Source organism: Polypterus senegalus, chromosome 7, assembly GCF_016835505.1.
Source record: "Polypterus senegalus isolate Bchr_013 chromosome 7, ASM1683550v1, whole genome shotgun sequence".
Classification (NCBI taxonomy): domain Eukaryota; kingdom Metazoa; phylum Chordata; class Cladistia; order Polypteriformes; family Polypteridae; genus Polypterus; species Polypterus senegalus.
This window is the reverse complement of record NC_053160.1, coordinates 24030721-24043978: the sequence shown is the minus strand read 5'-3', so window position 1 is coordinate 24043978 and position 13258 is coordinate 24030721. Positions and strand designations below refer to the sequence as shown.

General features: G+C 39.7%; 1 protein-coding gene across 3 annotated transcripts in view; it reads left to right on the top strand.

Moving 5' to 3' along the window:
• Positions 1-392: 392 nt before the first annotated feature.
• The window catches only part of LOC120532403 (urea transporter 2-like), a 56174-nt gene continuing 43308 nt past the window's right edge, over positions 393-13258 (top strand). For 2 of the 3 annotated variants that reach the window (XM_039758360.1, XM_039758361.1), the window contains exons 1-3: positions 393-541; positions 2192-2327; positions 3178-3267. In XM_039758360.1, coding sequence (XP_039614294.1) covers positions 471-541; positions 2192-2327; positions 3178-3267 — 297 coding nt within the window. In that variant the 5' untranslated portion in view covers positions 393-470. The remainder of the gene's footprint in view (positions 542-2191; positions 2328-3177; positions 3268-13258) is intronic. The other variant, XM_039758362.1, reaches the window with a different exon arrangement.

The following is a 13258-nucleotide window of genomic DNA, read 5'->3' as shown; positions in this document are numbered from 1 at the left end:
ATCTCTTCCTCAGGTTGTCTATCCTGAATCAGATCTCTTGACTAGAAGGAGATGGAGACACAGCCAGGTGCTGGCAGATCGTTTTTGGTCATGCTTTCTTAAGTATTCACGAATCTTCAGACACGTCAGAAGTGGCAGAAAGAGGCAGCTAATCTAGCTGATGGAAAGGTAGTAATGCTTCTTGATCCACAGTTACCCAGAGCTTCATGGCCTGTAGGTAGAGTGCTGCACGTCATACCAGGAGCTGATGGACGAGTTCGAACAGCTGAAGTAAGGATTAATGGAAGAGTGTATACTCGACCTGTGACCCGACTTATAGAACTTCCAGAAATATCTGACGATGAGCCTTCCAGTGACAAACCTTCAGAATGACGTAAGAGGTCTGTAAAAAAGGCTCCTGTGCCTTTAAGGCACTGAAGCATGATCACGTGAAAACCGTGGCGTGTGCAGTGAGCATGTGCGTTTGTTAGATGTACCTCGTGAAAGCCGGAACTACTGGAGCCACTAGAGAAAGTTTAAGTTTGTGCGTTGTTGACCAAATGTAAGTGCTTATGTACATATTTAGAAGTTAAGTTAGAAGTTAAGTGTTAAAAGTTAGACAGAGAACTGTTCTGAATTAGTAGTTAGGTTAATATCTTACGTTACCACATTGAAATTGTAATTGCAAACACCTTAAGTTGAAAGCGTGAAGCTATAGTGCCACCTATTGGACATTTGTGTATAGCATAGTGAGATAACATGTATATATGTACTAAATGTCTTATTTTGTTGTTTGCCTGTTAGAACCACACATACACCTACTCACCTACCTGTACAGTTGTTCTACTTCATGTGAAATTTTGGCATCTCAACATTAAAGTGATGTTCCTGAAATGGTTGGATTAGTTCCTGTGTTCTAACCGACACACCACAGCGACTACAGCGTATTGCAAGTCTGCCTTCTGCCTTTCTACACAACACACAGTATTGTCTGGGAACACGCCGGACTGACTAAAAAGAGAGAAAACTTGATTTGTCAGTGAGGCATTATGCAGACGTATTGCTGATGGTGTAAAGGAGCTCTGCCCACACCATTTCTAGACACCCTTTACATGAATAATTTGTTGGCTGAACGTCTTCAGTGTTAGTGTGTAATGGAAAGGATGTGCAGTATTGTTCATATGGCACTCAATTTAGTTTCAATTCCCTCCATCGCTATGTCCAGAGTGCGTCCCATGGCGTTTTAATTATAGCTTGTTAATTCTGTGGGCCTCTCTTGAAGTGATGTTACCAGCCCAGCACACCACAGGGTAGAAAACTGATAAGACAAACTTTAAAGTCGTTCTCCACATGCAAATATGTTCTTTACTTTGTCTTCCCAGCAGTCAATGCAGTAATTTTCACGTTGGCTTACTTTCACCTGACGCTTGACTCAAACATTTGTTCGTTAAATGACTTTTTCCCTCCAGACTATGGCTTCAGTGCGACTGAGCAAAGCATAATGACGAGAGACTGACACTCATGCGATTGAACATTATGAACGTGACTGGCACAATTGTAAAGCGTTATGCTCATTCTTGGTGCAAGTGGTCTCAGCATGTGTTTAAAAAGTTAGTATTCTAGATTGCTGGATTCTCCTTTAAAAAGCCAAAGTGCAGGGCAGAGCGGCGCAGCGCAGCGCAGCAACTAGTCAGGTTTTGATTGTCTGTAGTAAAACGTTGCTTATCTTAACGTGGGTGCTGTCTGCAAAGTGTGTTCGGTGTTTAACGCTTCTTTAGTTTGTTTAATAACGGACTTTATTTTTTCCATTAGAGGTGTGGTGATTGTTTAAAATAAAAGAAAAAGGAGAATAAATGAGAAGAGTCCTTAGTATACCAAACATACGTGATATTTATGAATTACTTAATAATCACTTATTTTACGGACCCCCTTGCCATGTATCACGGACCCCACTTTGAGAAACAGCGCTTTGTTATTCTGTTAGGACTTTAAATCACATACTGTATAATGCTATGAGGAGATTAAAATACATGTTTTCTTAAAAATGTGCAAACCATCTAATATTGAGGATATGTCAAATGAGGAGGCTAAATGTTTATAGAGGAAAAAGAGGTGGCGTTTCAAAGCGCGGCATCCTCGCGCGTGTATTGGCGGAGGCGTATGTAAATTAGGAGGAGACGCGCCCTCTAAGCCTTTATCACTTTGTCCACAGGAAAAAATCAGCGCATCAAATAAGTGCGACTTCTGATAACACGGCTAGAAAAGGACAGTCTGAAGGAAGGGCACACGCATTTCTATTTATGCCTGGCCTAAGTTGTTCTGGGGTGATTCATTTAATTTTGTACGAGGTAATGATTTAAATAATTTATTGAAATAATGCATGATTACCTATTTCAACTATCACATTTGCATAGTAACTACTTACATTTACTGTCGTTTTATTTACAAATCACTATATTGGTTGTGGTCTTTGTTGTCAGTGGTGTTTTTGTAGATTTGTTTTTTCAATTCGTACAAAATCGCTATGGCACCACCTAAAAATGGAAAATTGTACTAAATGATATATGTATGCGAGATTGCAACAGGTTAGTTTCATTTTATAAACTGAAATGTGTGTATGTGATGTGGAACACGTTTTAGAAAACAGTTTTGTAGAACTGATTTTTTTTTATAATTTTATAAACAATAAAACATAATGGCATAAATAATAGAAAATTCTAAAATTTTAGAAAGTATACTTTTCACGAAATTAGTCTTTTTATAAACACAAAAGCACAATGACACAAACAATATTAATTTCTAAAATACTTTAGGAAGTACTTTGAAAACAACAAATATTTGATGGTCATGCCAGGCTGTTATTTTTGGTCATCTTTTGTTAACTCCAAGGAGTTTAGGTGTTTCTACTAAATTACCTTCTGCTTGCCAGGTAAAGATTCTGTTTACATTTAAAGGAAATTCACGTCATATTGTATAAGGATGTCTTTGTATAAATATTGGACTTTAAAGTGAAAATAAGTTGGAGAGTGAACTTGTTCATTTTTTAATGGAATATCTTCTAAAACGTTTTTATATGATGGTTCTGTGAAAAATGTGTAAACTAATACTTTTTTTTATTAAAATAATTGTATGTTGCCTTATTTAGTAACAAATGCACATACCTTCCTTACTTATGTATTTTCCCTTTGTATACCCTAGGATATACCAAAGAAATTCCAACGGTTTAACAAGCATCTTCCAAAAACAACCATTGAACCATCAAAAAGCATAGCTGACATCATTTTACAGGTACAATCTTGATAACAAATATATATATATATATATATATATATATATATATATATATATATATATATATATATATACTAGCAAAAAACCCGAGCTTCCCAGCGGAGAAGTAGTGTGTTAAAAAAAAGAAAAGGAAACATTTTAAAAATAACGCAACATGATTGTCAATGTAATTGTCGTAGGGTTATTTTAGTATTGAGAGTGAATTTGATGATTGTAAAGAGTTTAATTTATGATTGTAAATGTTGTGTATGAGAAATGCGCATTTTTAGGAAGTCTCGGGCTATAAAATGACCAAGCTGTCTGCTGAGCTTACTCTTGAGCATGCAACGTACAGTTGGCCATGTGAGAAGGAATCTTGTGTCAAGTCAATGCCGACCTTTTTTAGAGTCTGGCCCTGTGACTTATTTATTGTCATATGAAAAAAAAAGGGAAATGGCAGGTTGTTACATTTACAAGAATGTATTTACTTTATATTACATGTATTGTTTATGTTCCACTTTTGAACAAAACTCGATCATGTTTCATTTATTGAATCTTGTTGAATGTGCAATATACTAATTTCAGTCATTTTAGGGAGAAGTCAAAATAGTTATATTTAGTCCTCACCGGAAATTAATACGCACCAAGCGGATTTATCATCAGCAGAGGTTGAATAACTTGGGTAAAGTCATGTGACTTTCAAAGAAGGAACAGGTTGTTCGTTTGAGTTATTGTCGCTGGTTAAGAGCAAAATGTTAGTGAAATAAAAGTTAAAAAAATAAAAACACACAAACACAACGAGAAATATTCAGATATTCATTTAAAATACTTAATCACACAGACTAACGTTAGTCCGTTTTGCGTTTTTTTCTTGTACAACAACATTTATTTATATAGCACATTTTCATACACAAAATGTAGCTCCAAGTGCTTTACAAAATGAAGAATAGAAAAATAAAAGACACAGTTTAAAAATAAAATAAGTCAACATTAATTAACATAGAATAATAAGGTCCGATGGCCAGGGTGGACAGAAAAAAAAAAACAACTCCAGACGTATTCTCTTTCAATATTTTATTAAGGTCGGCACGGTGGCGCAGTGGTAGTGTTGTTGCCTCACTGTAAGAAAATTTGGGTTCGATTCCTGGGTACTACCAGCGTGGAGTTGCATTATTGACATGAGCTATATTTAACATACGGAAATTAATTTAACAGAGAATGAAAAAGTTTCATTCATTTTATATAAAAATATCATGTTGTTTCAGACTATAATAATTTTGTGCATTAAGCATAATTAAATTATTTTTGATAAAAAGAATTTTATTATGTGCAACAGATGTACATATTTTTTTAAATTTTAATCTGACATGCCATTTTTTTCAGTATAGCGAAGCAGACCCTAACTGGAAATTGGAGGCGTTTGAATTGGAATGGGAAGTCGCCTCAATGAGGTTCTTGTGCAGAGATTTGATCAGAAGCTTGGTGCCGTTGTTTTGGTGATTGTAATTTCGTAGTAACAATTCTACCGGAAAGTGCACCGCGTCCTCTAGTTCTACAAAAGAGTCGACAGACTTATATGTTTTGTTTCGGAAGTTAGTTGAAGTAAAATGGTGTTTATATGTTAAGTCATGTTATTTTTTGGTGTTAGAATAGCTCTCTCCCTCAACCATGAAACGTTCTTTTCACGCAGATTTCGTAGGTTGGAGTAAACATTTTCAATAAGGATTTGTAAGGTATTCATCAGGAGACAGAGATTGACATTGATTTTACAATTCTATCCAATTAAATTGTCATCACCTATTTTGATGAGGAGAGCAGCGAACTCTCCGGCTTTTTTGTCGCAGTTCAAGTAAACCCTCATGTTTATTCTTAAGGTAGGAACGTTGGTCTTAGATGGATGTAATTTTCAGCCCTTATTTTTTTCTGATTGTAATAATAATAATACATTTTATTTATAGGCGCCTTTCAAACACTCAAGGACACCGTACATTTTACACAACACCCAACAAACAATACAGTACAGTGTTTACATAGAGAAGGCAAGTTTAAAAAGATGAGTTTTAACTGAAGACTTAAACAGAGAGAATGAATTAATGTTTCTAATCTCAGGAGGCAGTGCATTCCAAAGTCGGGGGGCAGAACGACTGAAAGCTCTGTTCCCCATTGTGGAAAGACGAGCGGAAGGAACAGTCAATTTAATTGAGGAGGATGATCTAAGAGTACGGGAGGGGGTGACGATGTGGAGAAGGTTAGAGAGGTATGGGGGGGGGGCTAAATCATGAATAGCTTTAAAGGTTAGCAGAAGGATTTTAAACTCGATGCGGAACTTGACAGGGAGCCAGTGAAGTTGATGCAGAACAGGAGTGATGTGGTGAGTAGAAGAAGATCTCGTGATAATACGGGCGGCTGAGTTCTGGACTAATTGAAGTTTGTGAAGAGTTTTTTGAGGGAGACCAAAAAGAAGAGAGTTACAATAGTCAAGGCGAGAGGTGACAAGGCTATGAACAAGAACTGCAGCAGAGTGAGGGGTGAGAGAGGGGCGGAGACGGTTGATATTACGTAGGTGGAAGTAGGCAGATCGTGTAATAGTATTGATGTGTGAAAGAAAGGAGAGGTTATTATCCAAGATGACACCAAGACTTTTGGCCTGAGAGGAGGGGGATAGAGTACAGTTATCAATTATAATAGGAAAGTTATGGGATTTGGATAATGTGGATTTTGTACCAATAAGAAGGATCTCTGTTTTATCACTGTTGAGTTTAAGAAAATTAAATGTAAACCAGTTTTTGATTTCGGCCAGACAGTCAGTAAGGGTGGTAGGTGGGAGGGTGATTGTGGGTGAAGTTGAAAAATAAAGCTGGGTGTCATCTGCATAACAGTGGAAATGGATATTATATTTCCTGAAAATATTGCCCAGAGGAAGGAGATAGATGGTGAACAGAAGGGGCCCAGGACAGAGCCTTGAGGCAATCCTGAGGTAACGGATACAGAGTGAGATGAAAATGATTTGAGCTGTATGAATTGGGAGCGGCCAGAAAGGTAGGATGTGAACCAGTTATAGACATTGTGGGTGACACCAATGGAAGATAGTGCATGTAATTTAGTCGTTCACATTCAATTTTTGCGTACATGTCAACCGAATACTGATCTAATAGACCTCGGTAGAGAAGTGTATGATTATGATGAGGATCTCTGATCATGAGACGATATGAATAGAATCTTGCTGCAGACACGGTTTTGTTACTGTGCAATTTACTAGCAGGATGTACTTGAGGTACAGACACAGAGTATCAGTCTTCACCATAGCAGAAGGGGATATTGATGTGCATCATAGGATCTGTGCGTTTCGTGAACGTGATGTAGTTTATTGTCTCTGCTTTTCAATATAATATCTCTATTCTCAAACGTTTGGCCAACGATGACAATACCAACTTCATGTGCTGCAGGTTTATTAAACCTGCCTTTGTGTGCGTGTGATGTTTTTTGTCGGCATGAACTTGGAATTCGTTATCTTCATCAGAAATACTGTCGATTGCTGATTGAAACTCTTCGATGTAACTGTTACAATCACGCAGCACTGTCTGCAGTTGTTGCAGAAGATACGGTTTAAGTCCCGAAACATTGGCACACCGCATTTGGGCTTCCTTTTTGTCGTCGCCGACGAAATAAATTTGTAAAAATATGTGTTGTTCAGTGAGCATAGATAAGAGACTGCCAATCAAGTGATAAACTTGCCCCTGTACTTTAAATGAGGGGATGAAATGTCCCTCGATAATTTGGTTAGCACCAAATGACGTCATTTGAAATGTGGTGTTGTATTTGCGAATGTTGTTCAAGAAATGCTCACTTTTATGATGTTTAAAAGCGCATGAAAAAGGTGTGGATGTGGAAGGTTACGTAAAGTACTGAGGCAGACTTTGCCACCGTTGCAGTACAAACCGGGAGACACTCCTTTCCACTTGCGAGCTTTACACAGACAACATCCCTTGAACCGATCCGTACGGTTTTGTCATTTTCATAATCTATGTGTGGATCGTTGGCAAATCCACAGTCTGCTTTGTTGAGTGCAAGCTTTTTTACATGTTGTCATTATTCAGATAGTACCTACGAAGCTGCTTCAGTCAAGGTTCATCTGAAAATCTACCACGACGTCTTTTACGTTGTGTTTGTGTTGTTTTGTCACTGTTATGAGTGTTACTGTCATCAAGGATTTCATCATTATTTCATTCAATCGGGTTCGTATTTGGAGGACGTGTTGTGTTCAAGTTACATTCCGCGTTTGTCAACCGTTGTAAAGATACAACAGGTTTCATTGATAACTTTGTGTCCACGTTGTCAGAGTTGAAACATTCATAAACATCGAAGTGTCCACTACCCAAATCGCTACCCGTGAATCTAAGATGTTTAACAGGCATTCCCGATTGTCGAAAGGTGTAAAATATTTCCCATTTCTATACACGAAACAATTCCGCGGCAGCTATCAGTTCACATGCAGAACAATAGGTTGAGTGCTTAAGCATTTCAGTGTTATAGTGGCCCTGTGTAGTATAATTGTCTCCAGGACCGTCATCAATCCACGGATATCAAGGCTGAGACTGATATGGCCAGGCAATAAGTAGGGCCCACGATTTACCTCGGCAAGAAATCGTAAATTCCGCGGCATGTTTTTAAAAATTGAAAAAAATGCAGTACCAGAACTCCATAAGACTAATTCGTAACCCAAGCAAAATAAATGCAATTTTTCTTATTCTTAATCCTTAATAATAATTAATCATAATTCGTAATACTAATCAAATAGGTATATCAAAGCGTTCACATCCGCACATTTTAATCCACAGATTTGCTTTAGGCAAACGATCCTGAAACATATGTAGGGATAATATTATTCGCTACAAACTATCGAATAATGTTTGTAAAGTTATTGTTTATTTATTGTTGTAAAAACGGCACTGTAAGCTCGTAGGTTTTCTTGTGACAGAGAATAACGCAGTGGTGACAACACCGATCCATATTTTGAGAACCAAAGTTTTACATCAACAGAAGTGATCGGCAACGCAATGTAAACTTTAGCAAGAGCTGCTAAGCGAGGCTGTCTGTCTTTTAGGGCACGCCAAAAAGCTTTGATATCAGCGGGAATTACTTCACGGAGATGCTATGTCCAGGTAAGCTTGCCATTCGTCTGCTGCAGCCATCATTGTTGGCACTGATTGTGCATGATCAGCAAAATTCTTCGATAACAGTGGTAGCTGTCGTGGATCAAATATTCTCACAGATCCGAATAGGTCTATTGCCGGCTGCTTGGTTCGCACAAAATATTCTTTAAGTTTAGCAGCAGCATTGTGCGTTGCATCTGCACAGCTGCTGGTTGCATTTGGAAATCCGGAAGATTTCAGGCGAGACAGTAAGTCAGACACTTTGTTGTAGACATCAACAGCCATGAATAACTGTGCCTCAAAAGAAGTCAGAGTGTTCATAAGTGGCTGGCAGTGAACTGATACAAACTCAAGTTCAGCTCTCAGCCCATTAAGTTTATCAGTACTTTGCAGCAACGCCGACAGCTTCTTTAACTGGACTGTAGCTCCACTGTGTTCGATTTCAGTAGAAACGAATGATATATTAATGAGATGATTCAATAGGCTAAAGAAAGAACTTAAAGACGTAATCAAAATTAATCGTACTAATAGCAATATGCCTCAAAGGGTGAGATTTCATTCAGATTTGGTATTTTCGGCGGCACTTAGGTTATTTCCGCGGTGTGGCGTTTTACCTCTGCTAAACCCAAAATTCCGTGGCGTGGCGGTAAATTCCGCGGGTCGCGGTAAATCGTGGGACTTAGCAATAAGTAAGAGAGAATGGAAGAGCCAGTCGCAATCTCGGGGAATGGAAACCACTGGGTACGGGTTGGTGAAATTGTGATCGACGGTGATCACTGGAATAGACATGTTATTCGGGGTAAACTTGCACCAGTTGAGAAAGACAGTACGAAGGGAGGGAGAAGGGAATGAAAAGCAGAAGTCAGTACCAGGAAGACGTACGTGAGCAGGTAAGGAAGCCTATGAATGACAGCATTGAAAAGTGGTGGAGTAAAAGAAAAGGTAACAGTCACCAGGAGGAAGACGTGAAGCAAGGCAAACAATAACAGGCTTAAAGCAGCGGAGTAAAGAAGAAGGGAGCAGTGAGCACAACGAACAGCTGAGGAAAGTAAAGAAGTGAATGAAGAGGCACGTGAGTGCGCAATGTCGTTAATGTATATAGGCAGGGAGCCAACCACGTGGCAGGTGCGCGGACAGCGACCGTGCGGAAAAAGAAAGGGGAACCGGGGGCGGCCCTTGTGCATCTCTGCCATGAAATAAATAATCTGTTTACGGAAAAAAGGAATGAAACCGCCAAAAGGAGAGGTCAGTTTCGAAAGTTTCTTACGTGAGAACCGCCAAAAAGAAGACGCTATTTTGGAAAGTTCGTTACGGGGCACGTGCGAAATGAAACATACATAAAGTTTGTAAGTACAGTGTAAAGGATGAGCATGGGAAATTTGGGTTTTCTACGTATATTGGAAGTCGCAGAAACAGTGAGGAGGGGTTTCCCCTATAGAGAGTCCTCGAGTTACAACGTCTCGACATACAACGTTTCGAGTTTACATCGCTCAATCCCATAAAACCTTAAAAAATTTGAGATGTGAGAAGGCATAAAGATGAGGATTTTTTTACACTGATTTTTTCTGTTACTACAGTACAGTGAACAGTATAGTATATTTATGTCATTTTCCTTTTTCTGTGGCGTAGTTGTGTTTTTATGATCTAGATTATGATTTTGCAAATGTGTTAGGATAGGTAAGTGACTTAGGCTAGGGTGTGTTTCAACTTACACCAAAATTCGATTTATAACAATGTTGTAGGAACGGAACTGTGTCGTAATCTGAGGACACCCTGTATACAGTTTAGGGGGTACACCTGTTTCCCACCCTTGGGTGTTGCAATAGGACATGAAACATACCTAACGTTTGTAAGTACACTGCAAGGAATGAGCACGGGAAATTTCAGCTTCCCACTTATATGGAAATGAGAGAATTAGTGATAAGGCTTTGCATTCTATTGATAGATAGATAGATAGATAGATAAATAGATAGATAAATATGTAAAATTAATCATATCCACCACTCCCTCGCTCGCAAATGTCTTTATAAGCTTCAACTGGTCCTGAATTGAGCTGCCCGCATCATTACTAGAACACCCTCTATTCACCATATCACTCCCGTTTTGCAGCAGCTTCATTGGCTTCCAGTTCAGTTCTGAATTCAATTCAAAATCCCCCTATTAACTTTTAAGGCTATCCACAACCTTGCCACTCCATGTCTGTCCGACCTCCTCCATGCTGCCATTCCCTGCCGCATCCTCAGATCCTCTTCCTCCATCCACTTGACTGTCCCCTTCGAACGTGTTACCACTATGGGGAGCAGAGCATTCAGTTGCTCTGCTTCCCAGCTTTGGAACTCACTATCACCTGAGCTTAGAAATACTGTATTGAATCATTTTCACTTTTCAAATCTAAACTTAAAACTCATTTGTTTAAGACTGCTTTTTCTTTTTGATTACAATTGCTCTGTCTGATTTTAACTTCTGTATTTTACTTTTGTTTTTAATCTGTGTTTTGTCTGTTGTTCAGTGTCCTTGAGTGTTTAGAAAGGGGCGTACAAATAAATGTATTATTATTATTATTTATATATATATATATATATATATACATACAGTATTTATAATGTTTGTATAAATATATGTATGTGTGTGTTTAAGTATGTATATATGCATATATATGTATATACATGTATACATATGCATTTGTATATATATATGCTCTGATGGTTGGCCATTACATGTCCAGGTCGCCAAAGGAATGGAAGGATTGGGGGAGAGAGCATCGGTGAGGCAATACCTCCCCTGGGACACTAGAGGGCTGCCCTTGTGGGCGGCAGTGACACCATGGATTCCTGCAGGGTATGCCGGGAGTAGTTTGGTGCAGCCCTGTTGGGTTCCGTGGGGGCTGCCAGGGGGAGCAGCAGAGCCCTATAGTGGACTTCCACCACACCTGGGAGTGATTCCAAGTAATACTGATGAGCCACCTGGAACACTCCCAGGACCTGAATAAAATGACACAGCTCGTGAGGTGAGGTGAGGTGGAGTGGAATGGAGTGGAGTGGAGTGGAGTGGAGGTGGAAAGACTGGCTGAGGGAAGGGACTGTGTTGGTGCTTGCCTTGTGTGCTGTGGAAGGCAAACTCAGTAAATAAATTGTGTGTTGTGTGCTAAACCTGTGTTCTCTCAGTCTGTGTCAGGGTTAGGGCAGCTGTACATACCCTGGGCTTCACAATGCATTGGTCTGATCCTAATCTGATATTTGGGTGGTTACCTATCAGTTAACTGGCAGGTACTCTGTAATATGTCTATGATCTGCTTCTTGCAACTGAAAGAACGTGGCGGATGTCTACTGGCTGGCTGCCCAACCACAAGCGTTACCTAGGAGGTAACCATTCAAATATCAGATTGGGATCAAGCCTATGCATTCAATATTCCGATCTACAGGCTGTCGAGTAAGCAAACCAGCCACTATGGCACAATGTCTGAGGTTCGATCTCCACAAGGGGGAAGCAGAAAAGTGCGTACACCTGATGAGTCCCAGTTAGGGCAAAACACGTGTTGTGTACTCTTTGTATTATCTGGCAGGTACCATATAACAAATATATAGTATGAATGTCCTTGAGGCTGTATTCATTTCATTTGTTTCAGATTTTTTTTTAACACATCTTTATAAACTATATAATGGAAGCAGAGCATTTCAAATTCAGACATTGGTCTAATAGACTCTATGACCAAACCCATCTGGGACTCTCTTCTGCCAAAATTTATGATGGCTCTATCAAAACTGTAAATATGTAATAATTAAAATATACAATGCACCTAAAGGCCATGCCACGTCTGTTGACATTTTCAGTTGTAGCCTGTGTTAACATAATCTTTAGAGAGCTGAGGCAGTCAGTGGTGTGTTTCTGTGTAATGTGTAATGTGACATACCCAGTACCTCAATCCAACTAGTCTGTAACTTGCCCTGAAAAAATTAAACGTGTTAGAGTTGACAGCCAATGAACACAGGCATTTTGGACCTCACAAACAGAAGAGTAGCTGTTTGATGTCTCATGTTTTATATACCACAACAGAATGGAAAAAATGGCTGAGAATGCAAATGAACTTGACGCACCTCCTAATGTTGGAAGAGGACCATTTCCATCAGGCAGCATGTTGTTGTGTATCACAAAAAGAGGCAACCAAGACTATGCTGAAAGGGTGGCATGCAGTTGTTAAATTTGACATGCTCAGAGACTTTCAGTCACATAAATTAAATGGTCTGGCTTTGTCACCGATTCTGTTCATAACTTTTATGGACAGAATTTCTAGGCGCAGCCAGGGTGTTGAAGGGGTCCGGTTTGGTGGACTCAGGATTGGGTCACTGCTTTTTGCAGATGATGTTGTCCTGTTTGCTTCATCAGGCCGTGATCTTCAGGTCTCTCTGGATCGGTTCGCAGCTGAGTGTGAAGAGGCTGGGATGAGAATCAGCACCTCCAAATCCGAGAGCATGGTCCTCAGCCGGAAAAGGGTGGAGTGCCCTCTCAGGGTTGCGGGAAAGATCCTGCCCCAAGTGGAGGAGTTCAAATATCTCGGGGTCTTGTTCACGAGTGAGGGAAGAATGGAGCGTGAGATCGATAGGCGGATCGGTGCGGCGTCCGCAGTGTTGCGGGCTTTGTATCGGTCTGTCGTGGTGAAAAAGGAGCTGAGCCGTAAGGCAAAGCTCTCAATTTACCACTCGATCTACGCTCCTACCCTCACCTATGGTCATGAGCTATGGGTAGTGACCGAAAGAACGAGATCGCGAATACAAGCGGCTGAAATGAGTTTCCTCCGCAGGGTGTCTGGGCTTTCCCTTAAAGATAGGGTGAGAAGCTCAGTCATCCGGGAGGGGCTC